The sequence below is a fragment of the Empidonax traillii genome, unplaced genomic scaffold (genome assembly GCF_003031625.1).
Source record: "Empidonax traillii isolate 1590-97213 ecotype Southwest subspecies unplaced genomic scaffold, ASM303162v1 scaffold911:size244615, whole genome shotgun sequence".
NCBI lineage: Eukaryota > Metazoa > Chordata > Aves > Passeriformes > Tyrannidae > Empidonax > Empidonax traillii.
The window spans coordinates 217,794-244,118 of record NW_020956104.1 but is presented as its reverse complement, the minus strand read 5'-3'; the positions used below and the strand labels follow the sequence as shown (position 1 = coordinate 244,118).

At 48.5% G+C, this 26,325-nt stretch overlaps 2 protein-coding genes across 3 annotated transcripts; one reads left to right on the top strand and one right to left on the bottom strand.

Annotated features, from left to right (window-relative positions):
- Positions 1–2,000: 2,000 nt before the first annotated feature.
- Positions 2,001–21,521, top strand: ERGIC3 (ERGIC and golgi 3). 2 transcript variants are annotated; one of them, XM_027902802.1, is made up of 14 exons: positions 2,001–2,137; positions 2,218–2,288; positions 2,660–2,747; positions 2,866–2,985; positions 4,205–4,298; positions 5,409–5,574; positions 6,654–6,711; positions 13,211–13,225; positions 14,966–14,997; positions 15,555–15,651; positions 16,617–16,681; positions 17,468–17,604; positions 18,305–18,360; positions 19,403–21,521. In XM_027902802.1, exons 1-14 carry the CDS (start codon positions 2,050–2,052, stop codon positions 19,480–19,482), a joined length of 1,167 nt encoding a protein of 388 aa, XP_027758603.1. In that variant the 5' UTR covers positions 2,001–2,049; the 3' UTR covers positions 19,483–21,521. The 2 variants fall into 2 exon arrangements, with proteins under 2 accessions (XP_027758603.1, XP_027758604.1); XM_027902803.1 differs by lacking the exon at positions 13,211–13,225.
- Positions 21,522–21,864: 343 nt separating this feature from the next.
- Positions 21,865–25,510, bottom strand: LOC114067405 (CMP-N-acetylneuraminate-beta-galactosamide-alpha-2,3-sialyltransferase 2-like). The gene is made up of 7 exons (XM_027902804.1): positions 25,311–25,510; positions 23,831–24,097; positions 23,393–23,583; positions 23,013–23,192; positions 22,614–22,659; positions 22,391–22,510; positions 21,865–22,280 (listed from the first exon to the last, which is right to left on the bottom strand). Exons 1-7 carry the CDS (start codon positions 25,365–25,367, stop codon positions 22,113–22,115), a joined length of 1,029 nt encoding a protein of 342 aa, XP_027758605.1. The 5' UTR covers positions 25,368–25,510; the 3' UTR covers positions 21,865–22,112.
- Positions 25,511–26,325: the final 815 nt, after the last annotated feature.

The following is a 26,325-nucleotide window of genomic DNA, read 5'->3' as shown; positions in this document are numbered from 1 at the left end:
CCATTCAGCCAAGGTTCAGAAAGGAGAAACCCTGGTTTGAGGGGAAAAACAAGGTGTGAGCACGTTGGCTTGGGGGTCCCTGCTGCCCAGGTCCATCTCAAGAAGTCACCAGGTGACTTGTGTCCATGAAAACCTCCAAAACACCAAGATTCAGCCAAAGTCACACCCGGCCACGGGAGTTCCCCCCTCTGGTCTCTCCACTTTGTGGTTCTGGGGGTCCTCCCTTGTTGCAGAAGCAAATTGTACCTTTTCTGTGGGAATTTGAAGTCCTGGACTGTCTAAGTGAATGATAATATTTTTCTGAGTCTGGCTCACTGTCGTGACATCAAAGCCACCAATCAATATATCATCAATGTCCTGATATACCTTAGTCTCTTCTTCAGGAGTAATCTGAGCCAACTGCTGTGCGAGTGCATGATGGCCAGGGTAGGGGAGTGTCGGTATCCTTGAGGCAGATGAGTAAAGGTACACTGATCACCCTCCCAGGTTAAAGCAAAATGATCTTGGTCTGCCTCCTGCAAGGGAACCGTGAAAAACATATCTTTGATATCAATAGTGCAAGGATTGGATGGGCCTGCTCCTGAATTGTAGCAATCAACTAGCTGTGTTAGGAACAGTGGCTATGGGGGGACACTGCTGGAGTTGAGATGTCAATAATCTACTGTAAGCCTCCGATTTCCGTTAGGTTTACGGACAGGCCATACAGGAGAATTACATGGTGAGTGTACAGGCATGACTATCCCTTGCTCCTGTAATTCTGCAATTACTTCAGTTCCTTCCTGTGCTGCTAAAGGGAGCAGGTAGGGTTTCATGTTTGTTATTTTAGAGGGAGGCAGACCTAGAGCAGTTTCCAACAGAGCGAGAGAGAGAGATGGGAGACCAAACACCCATTCTCTCCCTCTGGCATCTGTCCAGGCCTGCCCCTTTAACAGATCTAACCCCAGAATGTTAGCTGGTAGTGCCCCACAATCGTGACAGTTTCTGTGGCTGTCTCATCTCTGTGTAATCAGCATTTCACCCGAGCTGTGTGCTGGGGTTGGGATTTGCCAAAGGCATCAGTTACCCATATGCCGTGCCCTTCCAGGAACTCTGCGTGTCTGGCCTGGGCTGTTGGAGATGTTGGAGGCTGGTGGCATGGCCCATCAAAGCCCATCACCCTGCCAATCCTGAAAGGAGGGGAAAACCCTTTCACTGTGCCCCTCACAGGAACTCTGGGAGAGCTGTGCAGTTCCTCAGCAGCTGCGTGCAGGGAGCCCAAGCTGCTGCTCTGGAGGCAGAGACAGAACTGGAGCAGCCTCAGCACTGATTTCCTGTAGAGGAGCCTCTGCAGCATCGTGGGGCTCCTGTCTTGTGCCCTTCCCACTCAGGGGTTATGTTGGGCTGTGGGAAATGTTGTGTTTGCGTTTCAAAACATCTCTTTAGAGATGAGGGGTTTAATATTTAGCAATAAAAGGTTTATACAGGTAAAGATTAGACTTGTTTTTTCCTGGCCTATTGAGGCTATTCTGAGATGTTGTGGTATTTCCCCTCTTGAGGGCATCGGTGTTCCCTTGTGATGAGAAATGGGAATCTGAGGTGTTATGGAACGAAGGGGCGGACAGAGCACGCCAGGGATCCAAGCTGGGAGAGAGAATTAAGGGGGAAGGTTTACTTTCCCTGTCCCCTTCCCTGTCTTTTCTCTCTCTTCTTTTTCCCTTCCCTTTTCCCCTTCCTTCTCTTTTTCCCTCCAAAACTATCGGGACGCTCTGCTATCCGCGGTGTTACCGCGACAGCCGGCGAGGGGCACAGCTGGGCCGTTCCCCGAAGGGCCTCAGAGCCGCCCCCAGCCCCTGCAGGCCGGGGCGGGCCGGGTGTCCCGGGCAGGCCGGGTGTCCCGGGCGGGCCGAGCCGCTCTCCGCCAGGGGCGGGCCGGGTGTCCGGGCAGATCGAGCCGCTCTCCGCCAGGGGCGGGCCGGGTGTCCCGGGCGGGCCGAGCCGCTCGGCCCCAGGGGCGGGCCGGGGGCGAGCCCGGCCCCGGAAGGGCCGTTCTGTTCCGGGCCGCGCGGCGTTATGGACTCGCTGTGGCGGCTGAAGCGCTTCGACGCCTTCCCCAAGACGCTGGAAGACTTTCGGGTGAAGACGTGCGGGGGAGCGCTGGGTGAGCGAGGGGCTGCGGGCGGCCGGGGGGCCCTGGCGGGCGGGCGGCGGCGCTGACGGCGGTTCTCCTCTCCCCGGCAGTGACGGCTGTCAGCGGGCTCATCATGGTGCTGCTTTTCTTCTCGGAGCTGCAGTACTACCTCACCAAGGAGGTGAGTCCCGGCCCAGGGGCGGCTTTGGCGGCGCGGTTGGCGGTGCTGCCCCGGGGACGGGCTGGGCTGGCCTGCCCGGCAGGGCAGAGCTGGCAGCGCCGCCTGCGAGCAGCACCCCCTGCCCGGCCGGGAAGGGAGAGCGAGCGAGGGACCCCTGCCCTTCCCCACGTTCAGATGTCTCCCAGTTATTCCCTTTCTTAACGCCACTGCAAGTGGCAAGCGCTGAGCTGCCGTGTGGGCGGCAGCAGCTCAGGTGTCTGGTAAATACCCCGTCTTAAAAATCAGCTTCTGGGCCAGAGCACTCGAGGGAAAGGGGCCTTTTGATTTGCTTCCAAGTGAAATGGGACTCTCTGTTTTTTCTTTGTTCCCAGGTTCATCCGGAACTGTACGTTGACAAATCAAGGGGAGATAAACTGAAGATTAATCTAGATGTTATTTTTCCACATATGCCTTGTGCTTGTGAGTCAGACTTGTGAAAACTGAGAATGATTTTCATCCTCGGCAAGGGCTTAAGAGGCTAGATGAGCCCATAACAAAGGTGTATTTATAGACCACTTTCCTTGCTCCTTGGTTTCAGATCTGAGCATCGATGCCATGGACGTAGCAGGAGAGCAGCAGCTGGATGTCGAGCACAATCTGTTTAAACAGCGTTTGGATAAAGCTGGCAATCGAGTCACACCAGAGGCAGAGAGACATGGTAAGATGCTGTTCTGCCTGTCCTGGATGGATGCTCCAGTAGTCTTCCCACTGTATGCCTGTTTTGAGAGCCACAGGAACAAGTGACAACTGCAGAGTTTTTAAATGCCACAAAGTCTTGAAGACTTTGTAGCACACAAATCTATCAAACTACTCTTATGCTCCCTACTTTTGCAAGGAAATCTTTGTTTGGTCCCTCTGAAATTATGGCAAGGACCCATGGATGCCTTTGAGGTATAAAGTGCTCAGTTAGTGGTCTTTTGTGACTAGAAATCAAGCAACTGTTCTGACAATACTTTCCTTTGTTTGTATCTTTAAATCACAGTAGATAGAGAGATGGGACAGTGTGGTTCCAGGAAAGAACCTCTCTCCAGGGAAGGCTCCAGTGACTTGATCCTTAAGCCTAAACTTGCACGTTATTAACTTTATATGTGTTAATGGATACCTGATAAATATATTTGAGTTGGTTTATTGGTTACAAACTGTAATAAGTGATCCTTGGCTTCATAAACCTTTCCTCTATGTTTTTTTACATGTTATGACTCATCACTGTACTTCGATACGAACTAAAAATTATTCTGGCAAAGCATTGCAACCTCACAGTTATACTGTTCTGACTTTTCCTTTCCAAAACACGAGCTCCTTATTCCCTTTCCTGGGAGTCAGCGTGGTTCTGTGTATAGGCATGACCAAATGTGTAGCTTTGTATCACTCGGTTTTAACGTTTCTGTTGTTGATATTGAAAGGCTAAACTAAGCCAAGAGCTGAACAGTTGGCAGTCTCCAGTTGTCATGGGAATGTGGTGATAGTGCTCCTACTGCTGTGTCACTCAGCAGCCCTTGCAGGTTGTGATATTGCAAATTTAATGCCTGGGAACAAAAACTGTTCAGTGTGTTGTGAAGCAGGTCATGCATCAGTCATAATGCATCGATTGGGTCTGCTTTAGACAGTGTTTTAGGAGAGTCTTTATGCAAGTAATGTCTGATTGGTGCTCCAGCAAGGCTTACAGATAGCCAGTTCTTTCCAAGGAGGCTGTTCTTGAGATGACAAGTGCTACACTTCTTGTACTTCACACCTCAGCAGGCTCTGTACACACCAACTCAGGTGGGCTTTGGGTGCAGGGTGTGCAGCTGCACATCGTGTGTGGAACAGTCATTGTGTATAGAGCAGAACGAGAGTACAAGACAGGCCTCATCACTTTGAATCCACTTCTGTCTTAGAGCTGGGCAAAGAAGAAGAAAAAGTGTTTGATCCCAATTCTTTGGATGCCGATCGCTGCGAGAGCTGTTACGGGGCAGAGTCGGAGGACATTCGGTAACCTTTACACCTTCTTCTTCCTGTCTTCTTAGCACTTGAATTCATATAGGTGTGTTGCATGTGTGTTTTTTTTCCAAATGTCTGTGCAGGCCTGTGCAATGAAGTGCTCCTACTGGACGTGTGTTCAGAGAGTGATGAGAGCTGTTGTGGTTTGGCTGTACCTTTGAAAGCTGCACTCATGATCGTTAAGAAGGTGCAGTTAGGTTGTCTGCATTGTCTACATGCCTGTTCAAGCACCTTGTACAAGAGATTGTAACTTGGCAGGCAAGATATTTTCTGGGTTTGTTTGGTGTCCAGAGGGGAGGTGTGTAAATGATTTCACTGTTACATGAGCTGTCTTGACATAAAACCTGGTTATGGCCTTGCCTTCTCACCTCTGCTGCTGGCATTGCATCCTTACAGGAGCAAAGGCCAGACATCTATCACATGCACAAACAATGAGTGTCTTTTGGTGTTTCTCATTCCTCCTACCTGCAAATTCCTGTAAGAATGGATCCATGATAGTCCATATGTTCTGGACTAAATTTGGCTACTTTTGGCTTGTTAGTAACTTGGTTTGTCCCATCTGTCAAGTTGTGTTCTTCCCCAGAGATGTTTCCATGTTGAGGGATTCATAATTCCTGCCTTCAAACATGGAACCAAGGAAGAAACCTGTTTTTTTTTTCTGATAACCAAATTGTTATCCAGAGGTAGAAAAGCACAAATAAAGTTTACTATCAAGCCTCCCTTTTAGCCCAGTGTCTTGGCCTAAAAACAGAGGAAAGGAGGAATAGAAAGAGGGAGATGCTTTGCTCACATGAGGAAGCTCCAAACTGCTCGTAGCTGTTTATGTGGCCTAGGGCTGCCTTGGCTGTGTAAATGGGCAGGCAGAGCCCTCTTCAAACTCCAGTCCTGCATTCAAAGGGCTTGAACCCTCACCTCAAAATCTCAGAAGGTGCATCAAAGGCTCAAACTCCTTCAGGAACATTAAACCACCTTTCAGTGTCCAGTCCCCAACGTTTGCTTTATTGCTTTGTTGAAGATGGATCCGTCAAGGATTCCAGTCCTGAGCTGGAGCATCTCTTCGTAGCACTGCAGATGGTAAGATGGTGCTTGTGCTTTTTGCAGGTGTTGTAACACTTGTGATGATGTCAGAGAAGCATACAGGCGGCGAGGCTGGGCCTTCAAGAACCCGGATAGCATAGAGCAGTGCAAGAGGGAAGGGTTTAGCCAGAAAATGCAAGAGCAGAAGAATGAGGGCTGCCAAGTGTATGGTTTCCTAGAGGTCAACAAGGTGAGAGAGAGCTTTTTGCTGTGACCCTGCTGCATGATGGTGAAGGCTATGGAAAGGCAGAATTGGGGCGTTCCTCTCCTTTTCCAGGTTTAGGTCTGTCAGGGAATAACCTCTGGGATCAGCAAGGTCCCTGTACCTGTCATGGGGTCCGGGAGAAGAGTCAGGAAAAGCGGTGGGAAGCTAATTCTGGTTTGCCCAGTTCTCTGGGCTGATAGGAAGCCTGGCAGCTGGAAAGGTTCATGTTTTTCTCCCTCTTGGGTACTGAGTCTTTTTGCTGAGATTTCTGGAGGAGGAGAGGCAGCTTCTTTGAGCTTGAATTGTCCCACCTGCCTTTCTAGTCTTTAATCAGATGCTGAAGATAGCAGGAACCAACAGCTTGCCTGCAGAGGTCCTGGAGAGTGAAGTGTTATCTTCTTTAGAATAACAGGGGAAGCAAAGCTTTTGGAGTTGGTTGTCAAAGCTGAAAATGCTGAGAGGTGGTTTTTGCAAGTGATCTCTGAAAATGTAGAAGATGCACCAGGTAACCCTGCCATTTGGGAGACTACCTAAACCAGAACACACAGGTTACATACCCAAGTGCCTTCTGGAAGTCAAACCTACGCTATTTTTTAGTTTGTTGTATTTCAAACTCTTTTTTTGTGTGTATATATGATTGCTACTAAGTGTCAGGGAGCATCGGCACCTAATATCCACTTTCAAAATCCAGGATTAAATTTCAGCAGTTTATCTTTTGGATTTTTTGTTTGTGGGGTTTTTTTTTTGTGGTTGGTTTTGGGTTTTTTGTTTGTTTGTTTGGGATTTATTTTTTTATGGTAGGTTTAGTGCCTTCTCCCCATTTTTATGTCCACTGAATAATCTGCACAGAACAGCTGTTATCCACATCAGTATGTAATTATGGCTTTCAGTGTCACTGCCTGTGAGGAGCAGGGGAAGTTTATACCTCTCTTATAATAAAACATCTGCTGACACTGTCACCTATGAAAATGACTTGTTTGGCATCTCAAAAATCCAAACACCAGTACAATGACTTTACTTACATAGCCTTGGACCATTTAATGAAAGGTTTCCCTCTCCTGCAGGTAGCTGGAAATTTCCACTTTGCACCAGGAAAAAGTTTCCAACAGTCCCATGTACATGGTAAAGTATTTTTTTTTCCTGCTTATTGTGACCTTTTGCTTTCAAATGTGTCTGATTGTTTTCTTTTAATGTCTTTAAATTGCTATACAGAATAACAACACCACTGCTTCAGTGGGGAGGATGTTACAGTTTTGTTACACAGAGGTTTAGAACTGTCATGGACAAGCAGAAAAGTGGTTTCTAGACATGCTGGCACGTGGGCATGGAAGAACTTGGGAGGGAATGTTTCTGGGCAGTCTCTCAGGTCTACAAAACTTTGCTGCTCTGCAGTAAAACAACCTCAGGTGAGGTGTTCAGTCCAGGACCTGAGTACCAGTACCTCTGGAAGGGGTATTTTCTGCCACTTAGGACTTTCAGAGTAAAATTGAAGTTGTGAAGGACTTCCTCAGATAGATAGATATCTATAAACACACAGCTGCCAGAACAATAGTGGTTGTTTATAGAATCAGGGAATGGTTTGAGTTGGAAGGGACCTTTAAAGGCCAGCTTAGTCCAAGCCCCCTGCAATGAGCCTTCCACGAGACCAGGTTGCTCAGAGCCCCATCTAGCCTGGCCTTGAATGTTTCCAGGGACTGGGCATCCACCACCTGTCTGGGCAACCTGTGCCAGGGCCCCACCACCTTTGGCAGGTACAATTATCTCCTTGTGTCTAGTCTGAATCTACACTCCTTTAGTTTAAAACCATTGCCCCATGTCCTGTCACAACAGGCCCTATTGAAAAGTCTTTCCCCATCTTCCTTGTAGGGCCCCTTTAGGCCCTGCAAGGGGCTCTCAGGTCTCCCTGGAGCCTTCTCTTCTCCAGGTGAGCACCCCCAGCTCTCCCAGCCTGGCTCCAGAGCAGAGGGGCTCCAGCCCTCAGAGCATCTCTGTGGCCTCCTCTGGACTCTCTCCAGCAGATCCACATTTTTCCTGGACTGGGAACCCCAGAGCTGAAGGCAGCACTGCAGGTGAGGTCTCACCTGAGTGGAATAGAGTGGGACAATCTGCCCCCTCCCTGCTGCCCACGCTGTGAGGATGAGCCCAGGGTGCAGGTCTTTTCTGGAAACCACACCCTCAACTCCATCTCCCTAGGGCTGATCTTGACTTGTTCATCCACCAGCCTGTACTGATAGCAGGGATTGCCCCAGCCCAGGTGCAGCACCAACACTTGGTCGTGTTAAACCTCATGAGGCTCATGAGGCCCCACTTCTCGAGCTTGTACGGGTCCCTCTGGATAGCATCTCCTCCCTCAAGCATGTCATCCTCACTAGTCAGCTGGGTATCATCTGCAGACTGGCTGAGGGTGCACTCAGTCCCACTGTCACTGGTGAGGATATTAAACATTGCTGGTCCCAGCATGGATCCCTGAGGGACACCACTCGTCACTGATCTTCAGCTGGACACTGAGCCATTGACCACCCTTTGGATGTGACCATCCACTGAACCCATCAAATCCATCTTTTCCCTTGATTAAGGTTTTGAAGCTTGAAATGTTGCCACGAGCTGTAATGTCAGCCCGGGTTTCTTCCCTTCTGTCCCTCACTGCAGTTTACCCTGTACCACTGAGGTGAGGATCAGGGGAGAATGCAGTGTACTTGGGAGAGTAACTGGTGGATTTGGAGAACTAACAAACTTTTGAACACAGTTTCTACAGATGAAGAAGCAGCTTTGTGCAAGCAACAACAGCAAAAAAAGCCTGGTTTCCCCCACAATATTGATTGTTCTTAAAAAAATACTTCATTTATTGTGGCAAAATTTGGCTTCGTGTGCTTAAAGTTGCAAGGCAACAGCAACCTTGCTACAGCCAGGATTGATTCTGTCACAGAATCCACACACAATTCCATCTCTCCCAGAAGTCTTGCACAACTGAATTGAAAATTCAGAGAGAAAATACAGGTAAAACCCAAAAGGGCTGTACAGTTACTGCCAACCTGCAAAACACATCCACTCATTTGCTTGCTCCCCCTGGCCTCTTCCTCTGTGGGAAAAGAGTGTGTGGGCACTGCCTGCTCTCTCCCTGCCTCTCAGGATATCTTAGAACCTTTCCTGTGCCAGGCTCAGGTTGTGTCTTTCCCTAGCAGGAAAGTCACAGCTTATGCAGATGGTCCTTTGTGGAAGGAGTTCGACCTCTGAGCTTCCTTGCAGGATTTCTCAACCTCTTTCAGTTCAGCTCTGTCTGCAGGTGCCAGACTGCACCCAGAATTAAGGTCCAGGCTAAGCATGATGTAGGCAGTGACCTCATGATTTTCTTCCTTTGTTCTCTCTTGCTTTCCTAGTTCCTTGTAACATCTGATTTCCCTTTTTACCCAGCCTTTTCCTTGGCAGTGTTTTCATGGTACTAACCAGAAAACCAAAGAATTTTCCCTGACCTGTAAGGGAAATGGGCAGCTGAGAGCTTGGTCATTTTCTTGTACATACTTCAGTATAACCTTTCTTCACAACCCTTGGGGTTTTTCCCCCTTTAATTACAGATAAAGAATTTGACTAATAGTAGAAGACAGAGATGTGTGAGATATTTCCAGAACTCACATGGAAAGATCTCGTTTGGATTGTTATTCCACACAAAACCTTAGATGTGTGTGATGTTTCATCCCTTCAGTAAGGTCTCCATTAACACTCAGTCCTGTTAATACATTTGACAGAACGTCACACAGGGTGAAGTTGAATGTCTAAGAGAGGTCTGAATATTCCAAACTCTTACTGTCAGAAGTCACATTAACAACACACTAAAAATAATCATTTTACTGGAACTGCTTGATTCAGAACTGTAATGACTGACAGCAGTTTTGCTCCTCCCTTCTATTCCCTAGTGATGTGAATCAGTGGAGAAGATGGGGGTGAAGAATATCAGTCCTGTGGAAAGTTCAGTCCATTGCACCACTCTCCTTGCCTCCCCTGGAATATCTGTACCACGTTTGTACAGCTCATGGTTGGACCTGAGCCCACAGTTTTACTCTCTGGTGCTTTACAAATACTGAAGCTTGCACAGCAGCTTTTCAGTTTCTTGCCCTGTTCCTCTCCCCTTCTCCTGAGGGTTCCTGTTGTCTCCAGGCAGAGAATGGGCAGAGGCACAGCTGTGACAGTGCCAAGGCTCCCATTCAGCAGCACTTTGGAGATCTGACTGCAAATGTCACCCTTATCTGAAGTTCTGAACTCGTGTGCTTGGTGCTAACATCTTCAAACTTCTCTCCTGGGAAAGCTGAAAGCAAGTTGAAATGGCTTTCTTTTTTTTCAGAGAGTAGAATAAGAAGTAAGAGAAGACACAGGGCTGACACACATGCAAACCAGAACCAGCACTGTGTAAGGTGCAGTTTTATTCCTGTTTAGTTATTTATCTTCAGTTATGTGTAGCACAATCTTTATACCTTTTTATTTGCATAAGGAGGTGCTGTGTTCTCAGCTCTTCATTTGAGCACTTTACTAGCAGAGGTATTTCTGCAATATAGGCTTTGTTCATATTTTCATATCGTCACTACTACTAGATGTTTTAGTGTGTATTGCTACTCATTCCTAATCTCAGGTTCATCAGAATTGCCCTCTCTAGGATGATTCATACAGCTGATCTTATGCCTTTGTGCCATCTGTAATGAGGCTGATTTTCATCCCAAGTGAGCGGAAACATTGCACACTGGCTGCTTTAGGCCTGCACCGTGGTGCTGCATCACCAGTGCCAGAGAAGACCCCCCAGCTCCTGAATGTCATCCTGGCTGCAAATGGTCTTGTCTTGTTCCTCAGCTCGTCCGTGGTCGAGCTGCACTGAGAATCCCAGGTCATCAGGAGGAGGATTGAAAGAGAGTGTGAGGAGGACTGGAGCACTTCCCATCAGATTTTTTGGCCCTGAAACTGGTAGTTCTGGCTCTCCTGCACTAAGGGAGAGCCAAACATTACTGATATTTAGAGCCTTCTGTTCCAAGCAGCACAGCCTCAAACCCTGCTTATTCATTTGGTTCTAGCTGAGCTTGGAGTTGCTTCACCGTTGCCTGTTTAGGCTTTGAATCCTAAACTGAGATTTTAGCAGAGAGATGAGGTTCATGCACTTGCTACGTGTTTTGGTGAAGTTCTATCTTTCACCTGTGCCTCTGTAAGGACAGCCCCCAGCACCAGCTGGATATCATGGCTGTTTTCTTTGCATCAGCTCTCACCTTCTCTCTTCCCTTCCTGTCTCAGAGGAGAGAGGAGTGATTGGGAGCTGTGGAAGCTCCAAGGTGTGTGGTCCTGGTCCTGCTGCCGTGTCTGTCCATGCCTGTCTCCTGCTTCATCTGCAGTGCTTGGCAGCAAGTTTCCTGCATACACAAGAGTCCTCAGTGGTGGGTTCCTCAGGAGACAGATATTCATATCACTTCCTTCCTCGCTGCCCTATTTCTTTTGGTCAAGGGGAAGCTGAGATTTCTCATTCTTTAGGTTGTCTTTGGACGGTTCTGTTGCTGAGGTGCCATCATCACTGCTTTTTAGAAAAGACATTGGCCATCATGCTTTTTTGACAGTGTTTCAGGATTACCTAAAGTGTCTCTTGAGATTCCTTCAGTTCCTTAGAGAAGAAGCTGGTGTTGATGACAACATGCAGGACATTCTCTGAAGACACTCTCTCAATGACTGTGACAATTTCTGCGGGTGAAGCAGTCTGTGTGTGGTCCAGATTTTGTGGTTTTCTTACACCCTACTGTGATCAACTGTAGGAACAAAGCATTTTTGAAGATGCTATTTTTTTACATTACCATTTGTTTTCCTCCTTGTTCGTGATGATGATTGTGGAAGGAAAAACGCAGGTGAACTGCTCTTTGAGATGATGATGGTCTTGGAAAAGGAGCCTCTTTGGAGCCACCAAGCTTTGCTTAGAAAGGTGTGGAGCTTTGTTAGCTCTCTAAGAGCACAAAGCCACTGGTCAGTTGTACATCTTCATTGGTGTTCTGCTTATGTACTTAAGGGAGGGTTTATTTCCTATTTGAAGGCATCCTTGGATACTGTGGATGACCCCTAATAGCCTCTCTTATTTTGCATACTTTTAAATGTTTCAGCTGCTGAATTGCAAAGGGTTACTAAGTCTTTGACAGCAGACTGGTTGTCATTTTTCAAGTCCCTTGGCATCTTCTCAATGTCAGCCAAGAGCAAGTGACACTAACTGGTTTTTTTGCTGCAGAGATTGCAGCCTCCTCTTCCCTGCTGGTTTCCTGTAGCCCTACTAGTTGTGGGCCTGTTACTGTTGCACAGGCCTCTACAGATACCAGTGCCTTATCTGGGCTCTTCTGCCCATCAACATCCTTGAAAAAATGATGTGGGACTCAATCTCCATCAGTCAAGGACACCAGTTCAGTGTGGAGGAAATCTAAACCCTCTGTTGATCACCTGTACAGTGTCCCTTCCATAGGAGGAGCGTGTGTGAGCTCATTCGAACTTCTGTCCCACAGCAGTGCCTGCTGGGGAGCTGCTTTTATCCCCACATTGAATACAGGAGGCTGAGAGTCTTATCCTCAGCATTGCTGAGGACCTTTTATGCTGGTGGACTCTGAATTTTCAGAGTTTGGTTGTCTGGGTGCTGAAGGACAACAAGGTCTCACCCATTTCTGGTGGACAAACTGTTGTCAAGTTTATATGAAGTCTGTTTTGGAGACCACAAACGTGACATTTTGTCACTGCATTGTCACCCGTTGGAGCTGAACTTGTGGGGAATGCCTGACATTTGTCAAGGAGCCCTCTGGAGCAGCCAGACCTTCTCCATACCAAACCCCATGCTATTGTAGAAGCATCACCAGAGATCTGACACGTGACAAAGGGGATCAGGGTTGCTCTGTGAAGGATTTGGAGGCCCATAATTCTGTAAGACCCTGTAAGTGTATGACACTTATTGATTGGTGTTGAATATATGTATTGCACCACATTGAATATACAGGAAAAAAAGAGAAAAAAAGTTTACTTAACCTGCTTTGAGATATAATTACCAAACATACCTTTCCCCTGCCCCCCATCCTCCCTGGTATTCACCTTTGTTGGGATCTTGCAACAGAATGAACAAAACCAGCCTCGTGGTTTGTTACCTTCTGTGTGCATCAGATGGGATGGAAGTAGCACAGGACTGATTAAGAATAAAACCTTGTTACCCAGCTTTGAATGTTAATATGTTATGAATGTAAACCTCGAGTGCATTTCTGGATAGCTTTGTTTGCTCCTAAAATGACCTCTATGTTACCTTATGACTGAAAACCTAAATATAACCAGCATTGTTGTCTGGCATGCTGCTTTAGAGCTCACTTAATGTATGCACATCCCACAGTGGTTTTCCTTTTTGGTGATTAATTCCTGCATTTTGGGTTCTCTGTTACTCTTTAGATGATTGCTTGACCATAAACAGTCCTTTGGCTAGCTAGGGAGTCATTTTATACGGCCTGGAAAGTACACTAGCAAAGATGTTACTCTTCTCCTTTTTGGTATGAGTTTGAAATGCTGCTCTACCTGAATCTCTGTATCTTTTATTATAAGGACCTGAACCTTTCTCTTTTCTCTCCTACTCTGCTTTTTTTTGCAGTGCACGCTGTTGAGAGTAAGTGTTGCTGTATCCTTTTTTTTCCTCCAAAAAACTTTACTCCAGAGCTAACGTTTCTGTTATTTCCTGTGCCCAAAAATCTTTGGGAGAAGCTGTTGATCTAGGCTGGGATTTGAGAAGATTTCCTGGAAGCTAAAAGGGGAGCCATCCCAGTTCATTCTTCTGTGGTAAATGAGATGGGAAAGGTTGAGAATCCTTGCCTTAAGTTGTTTTAATACCTCAGGGTTGGAGTTGGTGTTGGCAAATGTTTAGCTGCACTGTGCAGCTGAGGTGTTGGAGACGCTGACACATTGAAGGGACTTCTGCCTTTTCAAGTCAGATGAGAGAATGATCTCATTTAACCTCCTTTATGCAACAGGCTAGAGAATTTCTGCTGAGAATTCATGCACGGAGCCTGCTGATCTCTGAGTAGTCCACAGGAAGTTTTCCCAGGGTTTGTAAGCCATTGGACTTTTCTAAGATAATCAAAGTGGCTGCAGGTTGAGATGTGGTGGTTTTAGTCAGTAACATCTGGCAGAGGGCTCAGACTCTCAGCTTTGCTCACTCCTTCCCTCAGCTGCAACATTTTCTGTGTTGTTCCCTGCCTCAGTCCCCTCTTCTTTTTGACACTCATCATCTTCCTGTCACTGTGCTCCTGTAAGATACTTTCCTCCCTGAAATTCATCCCCAGTTTGAAAATTGGTGTCCTAGCTCACCTTGGAGCAATACATTTGGGTGACTGTCTTTGGTTCTTTGGAGTCTTCACGTGTCTGTTGGCAGAGTCCTGAATGGCCATAGGTGCTGTTAATCCCCTTTCAGGGGTTCAGGACTGAATTTTGGAGCCTAAGGAAGCCTCTTGGTTGTTCAGGTCAGAAATGAGAGATGGGGAGAATTCTTCAGATAGCAGTTGTTAAAACCGTGTTATTGAAACAGTGAAGAAATCTTGGGTCTATAAAAACAGAGTTCATGGCAAACTTAGGATGTTTTACAGGTATCTTTATTTTGCCTAACTGGGCTAGTAGCTGTGGTTAGGGGAGTGAAGAAATGTGTTTGTTTCTTCAGAAATAATAATCTCTGGTCCTTGATGACAGTCTCTTAAAAGATCTTCTGTTTCCTCCTCCTGTTTCTTCCCTCAGCAGGCTAAATACCCTGTTGGTTTGTGTTAAATGAACTATGGTTAGCTAAACATTTATCTGCAACCCAGAGTGTTTACACCAGTGCTTAGCATAATCCTCAGTGATCAAAGACAAATAAACCTGTGGTCTGGTGGAAGACTGTTTTAGAAACTCAGGGTATGAATCACTTTATTGCAGAGTTGTAAATCACTTGTTGGAGAGGAGTTTTTAAAGAACTACTTAATTGGTGGTTTATCTGTGGAAGGCATAGCAGAGCACTGTGGGGACATTTTTTTTTTTGGAATAGCCACAACTGTTACTATGGGTCCCACACAGTGTAAATCTGGTATGGCAGGTTAGTTGAGTTTGGTCCTCCCCAAGTGCTGCCCTGCAGTTTCTCTGGAACTGTGCTACTCCTGGAAGTTTTGCCATCCTCACTAGTCCTCAACTCAGCTTCTGGTGCCAAGGCATGTGACTCCCCAGGCAGTGAAGCTGATAAGCACCATGATCCTGCAGATCCCAGGCAACTTTCTTGCTATTTTAGATCGTGATGGAAATGAGAGATGTACAGCTGTAATGTGGCTGACAGATATGCTTGTTATGACAATTTGAACTATATTGTTAAACTATTTTTCTGTTGCAGTTCATGATCTGCAGAGCTTTGGACTTGATAATGTAAGTGGTCCCAAGGTGGTTTTGTGATCCTCTTAGTCTGTTTTCCTTCTGGATTCCCCTCCTGTTGCCACACACTGACATCCTGATGTTGTGATCGTGGCAGATCTGGCTTTATGGATCTGAGCAGATCCATATGTTCCAGAACATATTCAGATGTACCAGAACATATTCAGAGCCCTCTGTGAAAGCCCTGCTTTCACAGAGGGCTCTGAATATGTTCTGGAACATCTGCATGCTGCTTGGCAAGCCTGTTCCTCTCCTCCTGAGCCTGCCTTGCTCCTTAATCTATGCTTCCCAGTTTTCTAAGGCTGACATTTTCCCAACTGCTTTCTGGATGTGTTGGAGTTTACCTTGTGCTGGGAGGAGGGCAGGTTTTGCTGTGCCCCCGAGGCAGCTGCCAGCGTGGCGCTGCTGTGGCAGGGGTGGGAGTGGGTGGGAGAGCCCGCTCTGTGCATGGCAGGGAAGGGCACTGGGATCTGGGGACTTCCAGCAGGATAAGGAGGAATTCCACATCTGATTTCAAGATGTTGTTTGAGTTGTCAGCACTTCTGTTTCAGATCAATATGACCCACTATATCAAACACCTCTCGTTTGGAAGGGATTATCCAGGCATTGTGAACCCCCTGGATGGGACGGCCGTCACTGCACAGCAAGGTAAAAGCCAGCTGAGAGAAACCTCTTTTCCAGTGTCTGTGTTTGTTAATAAGTGTTGAAAGACAACAGGAGAGAAGTTCCCGGTTTTAACAAGAGCCCTGACAGTGTTATGTGGACTCCTCCACCTTGTGCTCTCTCTGGAGCAGCTCTCTCCATTCACGTGGAACAAACCTGCCCACATGTTTTGATTCTGTGACCTTCCTGAAAGATCTCTCTGTTCAGTGCTCATGGAGACACAACAGCTGCAGCACATCATTATTAAAGGTGTACCCCAGGTGTAGTTCAAGGAGAGCCCTGTCTGACTACTACATGCAGTAGGAGAGAACCAGAAGATTCACTGAGAATTACTTCTGTTATAGAAACGGATGGATAATCTTCTCCTCTAGGGGATTTCACAGAAAATAGGTTTTCAAAGCAACTCCTACATTCCATTATCCTTAAGGGAACTAAAGGAACAGGCTGGTCTGAGGCAACAAACCTGAGAAAGAGTAGTCTTTTTTTTTTCTTCACTGATCCAGACCTTCTTTTTCATCTCCTGATACAATAAATTCCAAGCTTCTACAGGAGTAAACTGCAATGTTAGTTGGAGTTGATGTAGGATACTCATTTAGAGATGTGGGGTTTTTTGGGCTATGTTGTTAAAAACAAGACTTTTCACGTGCTAGAATAAGAATTTTCAAGAAGTTTTACTAGTAAAACTATAGCAAGATAATTGGGTTGTAGAAGGTTTTCAGTTTAGTCGAGACCAAAATGCCGGTAGTTTTGGTTTTGGTTGGAACAGGAACAAGACTGGCAAAAGGAAAACTCATGTCAGCCAGTTCTGTCCTGGAAATCCTCCTGCAGCTGTTGTGCAGAAAGGTGTTCCCTGGCAAGTTGAACCAAACCAGTTTGTGTCTACCTGACGTGTCAGTGAAGCTCTTCAGGTCGTTTGGGTATTGATTGTGTCTCTCTCTCCTTGCTTACAGCTTCCATGATGTTTCAGTATTTTGTCAAAGTGGTCCCCACTGTGTATAGGAAAGTAGATGGTGAAGTAAGTACCTTTTTTCCTGTCACGATGGCCTTCACTTTCTCCTGATATCCTTGATGCTGCCTGTAACTGGATCCAGGCATGTTGCCAGGTGGATACCAGGGGCTGTGTTGTATGTTCAGTGCTTGGGACCCCCAAATGTGGGATTTGGTAAGAGACTGGGATAGTGTCTTTCTCAGCTGGGATCATACGTTGTGTCAGATAGCTTGTTAGGGGTATTAAAACATAATTTTGTTTTACAGAAACACAAGTTTTTTGCTGTAAGAATAGGAGTGGTACGAACAACATGTAGAAGGATGGCAGGGCACACAGGAATGCTGAAGGGTGATCTTCATTCATGTGAAGATGGGCAATCTGTGTCCTGTAGCCCTGGCACTCTCCTGCCTTTATGTATTGCTTCCTTTTGTCTCACTCTTGAATAACTAAGTCCAGGTTTCTGCCAGCACTGCTGTCTCCTGAAGCATGCTTAGCTGGGCTGCATGTTGGTAGAGGATGACATGGACTTGGGGTTGAGAGGGACAGCTTATGCTACTGCCAGCAGAGACGAAATAGTCCAGCCTAGGGACTGATGCATCCCTCATACTTGGGGCTTTAACTGGTAGCCTGTAGGAAAAATAGACCCAATCCTGATAGAGCTCGTTGGGACTCTTGGTAAGCGCTCTCAGGCTGCCCACGGGTGAGTGGGCAGGGCTGCACTGCTGTGGTTCCCTGGACTCACGTTTTAGTGGCCTCTGCTGTTCCCTGTTAACAGAGCAGTGCTTTGCTGGGTTTGTTTGCTGTGTTTTGTAGGTGGTCAGGACCAACCAGTTCTCAGTCACACGACATGAGAAAATAGCGAACGGGCTGCTGGGGGACCAGGGTCTGCCTGGGGTGTTTGTGCTCTATGAACTGTCACCCATGATGGTGAAGCTGACTGAGAAACACAGGTAAGGGACATTTCAGTCCAGTTCATTCACTTTTTGTTGATTTGGTCATTTTGCATAGTTCAAACTTCATCCTCACTTAGACAGAGGAGTGCAAATGCCTGAAAGCCTTCCGAGCCCCTTCCTGGTCAGTGGGGAGGAAGAGGTGCTAGATTTACAGGAGGACTGGATTTACAGAGCATACCCATCTTACCAGCACCTCCAGCAGCACCCATGCTGGTCCAACAGGTTCCTTACTCTGCATTTGCTGTAGCTCTTCTGCATCTTGCAGCCAGTGTGGAACCTCTTCCTTCTGTCTGGGTTAATCACTGGTGTGTAACTGCAGGGGAGTTGTAGCTCTCTGATATTTGAGGTCTGTATCTTAAAATGTATTAACATGTAGTTAGGGGTTTAGTTTTTGTGTTACAGCAGCCTGCTGTGCATTCTGGCTGGGTGGGAATGGATAATGTCTTAGGGATTAAAAGTCCATCTTTCAGGTTTATAAATTCAGTACTTGCTCTTCATGCTACTCAGTGCTGCTCAGTAAAGTATCAGTGACAAACTTCATTCTGTAGGTAATATTAATTCTTAAATCTGAATTTTCAGCTATGAGTATTTAGGTAATGCATTCTTCTGTGGTATGATGAACATTATGATAATTATGAATTAGTTTTTTTAATGAATCGTTACATTCCTGAGCTCATGCTGATTGTTCAAATTATAGGTCCTTTACTCACTTTCTCACTGGAGTTTGTGCCATTGTTGGAGGCATATTTACAGGTATTGCACCTTTCAATCTTTTTTCTTTCTGAAGTGTAAACATTTGCTATCTTACTCTTTCTAAAGTCAGAATGGCTGGTAATAAATTGCTGTTTGATGAGGAGAGATGATTTCATCCTTCAGGAGGGGATATAGCATGTTCTGCAGAGCCACAGGAGTGGCATCAGATTGTAATGAGCACTGCAGACTTACAAGATGCTGTAGATGAGGTAGATCTATTAAACTATTTCATTTCATTAGACCTGTCATAATATTTTGGTTTGATGCTCCACAGGACATTTTGTTTTCAAACAAAGCTGGTTTTCACACACTGTATGAAGGCATCTGTGCTGTTTTCTTGGCCAGCTTGGGTCTGTAAGCAGACAATTGCTTTCATGTGGCACCAAAGCCAGTAAAATCTGTGAACCCAGGTTGCCATGGGTTGTAATCGTCCCAGAGGTTTCAAACTGTACTCTCAGACAGGAGCTCCAGCGAGTGCTCTGTGGGGACTGGGCAGTGTCCTGTGAGGAGAGGCTGTTCCTGCAGAACCATCAGTGCTGGCTTTTGGAGGAGCTAATCAGCATCTGCTCAGCTCCATGTGTGTGTGTCTTTGTGTAGGGCCAAGTAATCACTTACTTATTCCTTGTATTGACGTGTTGAATAAAAAAAAAACCATGAAGCTTCATAAAAGCATTGGAAAAAAGTTTCCCTGGCACCCTGTGTTCCCTCCAAGGCAGGAGCTCTGGGTTCCTGCCCTGTGAAATGGTGGATGCAGGATTGGCAGGGGTTTGTGGTGCAAACAAGCCACTGAATTAACCAGGGTTAATTCTTCAGGGCTGGGGAGATTTGGGGAAAATACTGCAGAGAGCACTGAAGGCAGTGGTTTGGTTTGCTTTGTGTCCTGGATGGGTGTGCATGGCCATCGAGGGCAGCATCCAGTAGAGTCATTTACTTTTGAGGTTACTGTGAAATGAGAAAGAAATGGGAAAAGAGTTTTCTTCCCTTGGGATTTGCTCTCTCTTTGAGGCATGTCTGGCTTGATCCATTTGTCTTTTCCCTTTAGTTGCAGGTTTCATTGACTCCTTGATCTATCACTCAGCACGTGCCATCCAGAAGAAAATTGAGCTCGGGAAGACAACATAAGTAAGCAATGACTTTGCCCCCTCCAAACAAAACCAAAACTCTTCAGGAGAACTAAAAAGGCTTCTTTGAAAGACAAGGGATCTTCTGAGTGCACAGGAGAAACTTCACAGGTTGGAACTTCCAGATGGCCCCGACCGCTCTTGTATTACTGACCCCTCATTCCCTGGCATTAATTTGTGGATGGAAGGCTTGAACCTCGCTGCTCTAAAGATTAGCCAATGTATCTGGCTGTGCAGACCCTACTGTCAAACCCCTGTTGTGTCAGTCCATGCTCACCCAGTTCTGCCCCCCTTCCCGACAGAGATGCTGGAGATTGGTGCATTCTGTTTGCCTCCAGGAATAATGTCCTTTAACGCTGGGAGACCTGTGATGGATTGAAGTTGCCATCAAACAGGCTTTCTAGCGACACCATCTGGGTTTTTTAATTTTTCTTAACAAATGTTTCTGAGTGTGCTGATGCTGTGTGCCAGACCTCTGTGAAAATGTGCTGAGTCCCATCCCAGTCTGGGCTGTGTGGGGAGCCCAAGCATTTGGGATGTGCTTTTCCCACTTGCTCTTTTTATGAAAGATGCGAGTTGATGTTTCAGGAAAAAAAAAAAAAGTGTTTGGAATTTTAATGGATTTTTAAATTGGATTTTTTTTTTCACTTCCCCTTGGTGTATATTTTGAAATAAAGTCCATCCTCTGTTTGTTTTGGGAAAGCATTTGGAGGAATAATTAAATTACTTGAACTAATCCTGGTACTGAATTGGAAATTAGAATTAAAAGACACACTGGCATTGTGTCAAAGTAGGTAGAGATTGTGAGGATGATGGGGCTTTTTTCTTTTAAATGATCTACACAAGTGAGTAAAGTGCTTGGTATGTGAAACTGTATTGGGAGAAATTTGAAAATAATGAGGAAAATATTTGGGAGGGGTTCTTGCCTTATTTTGAGGTAAAACAGACTGCTTACACTTAAATCTCAGCTCTGGATTTGCTTTGGTATTGACTCTAGTCTTGGTCCAAACAACTGGTCCAGCATTGAACATAGAGGATGACAGTCCCAGGATCAGATACTGCAGAGAGAAAGCTGTTTTATAGTTCATTTTGAAGTAGGTTTTGTTGGTTGCTTGTTGGTTCTTTTAAATACTTGAACTTATCTGTTAACCCGGGAGTATAAAAAAGTGGTTTTGTCAACCAGAGAGAGAAGCAGCTTGAGGTGTGGGTAAGGAGGCTCATTAATCTCCAAGCTAGAATACTGAAAACCAGGTTTGTTTTAAATGCTGGGGTTTTTACAAGGATATTTAATGACTCTGTTGAGTTGGGATCTTGTAGTACTACTATAGTGTGAAGAAGGGAACAGAGTGTCTGTATGTTTGATCAGGAACAAAAAGTGCACTGAACAGCTTCAGTTGCTTATCAGAGCACTCAGCTTTGTGACTAAATTTGTAAGAATAGTCAGGAGGGGAAGGTGAATGGAAATAATGCAGCAAGAGTTTAACCCACAGTGAAGCAGTTATCAGCTACTGGCTTGTCCTTGGGAAGAAAGCCAATTACTTGTAACCTTCAGGAAAAGCACTGGAGAGCATCGCCCAGGGCTCTGCTGAGCACCTAAAGAAAATCAAGGGAAGGTGCAATACTCAGAAAGGGAAACTGGGGATAGTTGAGAAGGGAAATGGAAGATGCAGAAATGGAGATTCTACCTGGAGAGGCAGAAAATCAGTGGCACTAACAGGTAAATGATACAGGCTTCTGCTATCCATTGGAAGGATATGAGTACAAGAGTTCTGGTGATTTTAATAGACTGAAAGCCCGAGTGACTAATAGCTGTGGTAAAGCTGGATCAAGGATGTTTGTGATCGAAAGTGATAGAAGACATCCTGCTGGCCCTGCTCTGGAAGAGAGAAACCTCCTTTGGGGCACTCCCCAGAGTCTGCAGTCTTGTTCCACAGGTGGGGCTGAAACTGTGCCCTTTTCAAAGTTGTAAGGGGTCAAAAAGTAAAGCAAATAACAGATAAAATGTTAAGATAACAGATAAAAGTAAAGCAGATAACAGATTCACATGCAGTTTCAAAGTTTATTCAATGTAAGATCATTTCAGCTGTGTTTGATTCCCTTGTCTCTGTCAGCGTTTGATTTCTTTTCCCTTCTTCTTTAATAATGTAAAAATTATTCCCTTAGTTATAAAAAGACAGGAAGGGGAGATGCCCCCCTCACCCTGCCTAAAGAACAACTACAAACCACCCCCAGAAGCCGTGTGTGGGTGGAAGTGTCAGCTCTGTCACGCAGACAGCCACACCGGAGTGGCCGCAATCCACCCCTGTTACCGCAGCCACGGCGCGACCAGCACGGCAGCTCCTGGGCCCCGTGCCCACCTCCAGCCCCACCAACACCCCTTCTCCCTCCCAGCCAGCGTGGGCAGAGCCCACTCATGTCCAGCTAAATGCAGCATCCCACAGGAGGGTGGCACCCACGGTGCCCAGCTGGTGGGAGCAGCACAAGTAGCACCGAGACCCTGGGGATGGCAGGGTCTGCGAGCCCAGGCTGGGTGGAGTGGAGCAGCAAGCTAAAGAGCCAAGACAGCTGCTGGCAATGTAGGGCCTGCCTATTCCTGACCCAACAGCCTGGCTTCAGTTTCGTGGAAATGCCTCACTTGTAGAATGAAATCCTGCCCTCATCTGCCAGTCTCTTGATAACGCTGAACTCGACGTCGGCGTCGTGGACCCTCGTCCTGCGAAAGGCTCCGGCCCAGCGGTTTTCCTCCCAGTAGTGGTGCCAGTTCCCTTCCCTGTCTGCTCCGAAGCCAAACACGGAGACCTGTGCACATGGCAGCAGGAGCCGTGGCTGTGTGGGTGCTGGGGCAGCCTGGGAGCCCATGGATGGGCAGAGCAGGGGCGGGGTGGGCACGGGGCTCTCGCTGTGCTCACCTGCTGGCAGGTGTGCAGGGCAAAGAGCAGCGCCGTGAAGCCGGTGGAGGGGTAGCGCCCGTGATGCTGCGTCCACTTGTCATGGATGTACTTGAGGAATGCTGGGCTCAGGATCAACACCTGAGTGGGGAGTGGAGGAGCCGTCAGCTGCTCTCACGCTGGAGTGGGACAGCCCAGCAGAGCCCTGCCTGCCCCAGGGAGCTGGAGCCCTCAGGGCCCTTACCTTGTTTCTGTCAGCTTTGATGAACTGTTTAACTCTCACGTACGTGCTGCAAAAGCAGAAGCAAGTGGTGAGCAGGTGGCACTGCTGCTGCTGGGGCTGCCCCTTTGTTCTCAGAGGGTGTCTGTGTCCACCTGCACCCCACCCCGTGGCACCCCCAGCCCCTTCAGCTGCCCCAGCAGCGTTGCCTGGCCTGGCTCTAGGAAGGGACACATTAAACCATGGCCCCACAGTGGGGACTCCCTCTTACAGGGGTATGGGACTGCAGAGGGATGCTAAAACCCTCTGTCCCACCAGGACTGTGGTGCCAGGGCTCTATTGTGGGACCAGGACCCCCAGACAACACTGTCTCATCCAGAGGGTCTCCAGGACAAGAGATGCCATCCCCCAAAGCTGACACACCGTGTGACCTCTCCAGTGGAGAAGGCACTGGTCACCCACTGCAGGTCCAGGGGCTTGAAGGGGACAAGGACGAGGTGGATGCCAGGCCCAAGGTTCACTGCACTCTCTGGGTACATGAAGTGATGGGTTGTTCTCGTGCCAACATCCAGCTCAAAGCCAGCAATCTTTGCTCTGTTCATCCTAAAGGACAGCAGGATGGTGTGTCCCAAAATGAAGGTGCATGGTCCCAGGTTCTGATCCCACCAGGCAGGGGCAGCAGGTCACCCTGGCCGGCGGCAAAGAGTGGGCATGGGTGACACAGTGTGTGCCCCAGAACAGAGGGCTCAAGGGAGCAGGGTCCTGGGAAGACAAGAGAGACCAAGTCCCTTCAGGTCACCCACCTCAGCACCCAGTCATGAGCATCAATTAGCTTCCCATGGCTGGAGCCCTTCAGCAGCCCCGAGTTCCCCACCACTGCACAAGTCCTGCAGCCAGGGGGGTCCCACACGTCGCCGGTCGGGGCTCGGAGGACACTGAAGAGCTGCCGAATTATGGCCTGGAGCTGGACACCATGAATGGGACCCTGCAGGGTCTAGGGGAGCAAGCACAGTGACATGCAGCATTAACCCCCCACCAGTAACCCAGAGAGAGACAGAGCCCACTCCTCCTAGCAGAGCCCTGGAAAAGCACCGAGAAAACAGATGGGCTATCAGGAAAAGGGTACAGGGAGGGGTAAGGGGGAGGAAGAGCTGAGCTGGGATCTGCACACGCTTCATCCCAATCATGCAAAACAGACCGAGAGAACCTGGAAGAACACTCCTGCCCCTGGCCCCACTCACCAGCCACCACTGAAGCACATCTGCAGAGAGCTCCTGGGCTGCCCCCGTCAGCAGGGGCCCTACGGCTGCCTCGTAGCGCTCGTGGAACCAGGCGGAGCTGTTGGCTCTGGCGGGGCAGCGGGCACCGGGGGCGTGCAGGAGGGAGGGAGCCCAGGGGACAGGGCCGAGGCCATCCGTGAGGGCTCGGAAACATTGCCACAGGGCCAGCAGCAGGCACAGGGCCAGCACCACCTTAGTGCGCCTCTGGTTCAGCATCCTGCGTGCCACCTGCAGTGAGACGGCACAGAGACCACTGGCAGTGGCACCACAGGAGCCCTTCTCACCCACCCTCCCTGTCCAAGCCTCCCGGGACACCCCTTGGCTGCTCACCCACCCTGAGGGACCTGGAGTAGCCTGGGTTTTGTTTCCTTTTCAAACCGCTCGAAGGCATTGTTGCTGTGCTCTGCCACCAGTTACTGAGGGCCGGGCAGGGCCGGCTGGCAGCACGTGCTGTAGGAGGGGCTGCTCTCTGCCCGCAACACTTTTAGGGTCTGCAAGCTGAGCAAGCTCCGAAGCATCATCGCCCTGGCCACAAGGCAAACCCCACCTTGCAGTCGGAGCGGTAGCACCCGCCCCTGGGTGTGCCGGCAGTGAGGGAGAGGAGCCAGGGCAGGGGAGCCCTGGGGGCTCTGCCCCAGCTGAGCACGCACAGGCACAGTGCAGCTCACACCCGAGCAGCCCTGGGCTTCTGCAACTCCACGGGCATTGAGGCATTGCCAGGAAGAACATTTCTGGTCTCCGTCTAAAAGCACTCATGTAAATTTAGAGGAAAAAGGGTTTTCTTGTCCTTAGGGAGTTCATGAAGTGCTCAGTGAGTTAGGACTTTGCTCCTATGGGTTAAGGCAAGAGCAAGGAGCAGAGCTTCATGCACAGCCTTCATCCCAGGCTCAGAAGAGAACACAGCAGGTTTATGGAGGTGTTCCCTGTGTACTGGGAAAGCTGAAGGAAAGAAAACTCCTCCTGTCCTCATAGGAGCACCCTACACCTCCCCCAGTTGCTGGGTGGGACCATGTGGCATGGTCCATGGGCCATGTGCCATGGTTCCATTTCTGCAGCTCCTGCAGCATGGATGTCCCTGCTCACTGTGGTGCCCAAGCTGCTGCACTCAAATCTGACTCCAAGGATGTGCCCTAGACAACGAAACTGCTGCCCCAGGAGATCAGGCAACAGCAGAGATGGAACAGGATGGGGGAATCTGCACCATCCCAGGTGGTTGCAGCAGGTTCTGCTTCCTTTGTCCTTCCCAAAAGACACTGAACTGTCACCTCATATTGAAAGGGAAAGCACAAACAAGTCATCACCAGCACTCCAGAAACCCAGATGCAGGTTCTCCCAGGCAGGAAACTGCCATGAAATGCCAGCTGTTCTCCCCTCAGGCTCAGGGGAACCCCGACAGCCCTGGCACCTTCCCTGCTGGCAGTCACAGGTCCTTGTGACTTACTCTTTTGCCCTCCTGCAAACAGCCACAAACATTTGCCATGGTGGAGGCAAAGAGCATCCATCTGATGTATGGTCTGGTCAGGCCAGGCGCCAGCAGTCCCTGGGCTGGTTCAGGCACTTGTGGAGACTCAAGGATTTTCAATCCACACTCCTGGAGGGGTGGGAGTGGGCAGGGGGCTGCATGACCAGCACCAGCAGCTCCAACAAACCCAAAGCCAGGGGACCCAGCCCAGGGAATATTTCACGCAGTTTGTTGCAGTCACTCGTGACTGGGGCACACAGGGCTCTGGACAGGAAGAGTTGAGTGGTCTCATCTCCCTGCCTGTGCCCCTGTACAGCCCCTGCTCCACGGATGGGACCCCTCCACCTGCACCCCCACCACCATGGCAGCTCAAATGACCCCACTGTCCCTGTGTCCAGAGGTGCCCTGGCCCTGGGGTTCCCCAGCCCAGAGACACTGGCCACAAGCCACCGTGCCCCAGCCATGTGACCCCTGCCCTGGGCTGCACTCAGTGGCCACAGCCCTGTCTGCTCCCACTCAGCCCCAAGGAACACTGCCAGGAGCTCCACAGTCCCACAGCAGGGAAAGAGCCTCTCCTGCCGTCATGACCTCTCGGTTCCCAGCCAGTTCCCCAGGACCCCCTCACCTCCGTGGAGGAAGCGCCGCTGAGCAGGGTGATGCTTCCGGCCTCGGTGGCCTCTGCAGGGCTCACTGCAAGAGCAACAACTGCCACGGGAAGAGGAAGTGTTGCCCCGTGACGTGGGGGAGAAGAGCGAGTGGCACAGTGAGGTCAGGGCTGCTGTCCCTTCTCCAACAGCACCTGCCACTTGGCATCCTGGCACGGCCCCTCCACACAGCCCTGCACCGTGGCAGCTGCTGGTCCCACTGGGGATGGATGCCCTGGCCCTGTTCCCAGGGCCACATCAGGAAATTAATGATCTAGAAGTTCCTCTGAAGGTGGGAGAAGCTGCATTTGAGTGGAACTGCCCTCCTGCCCCTGTGTGTCCTGCTGGGA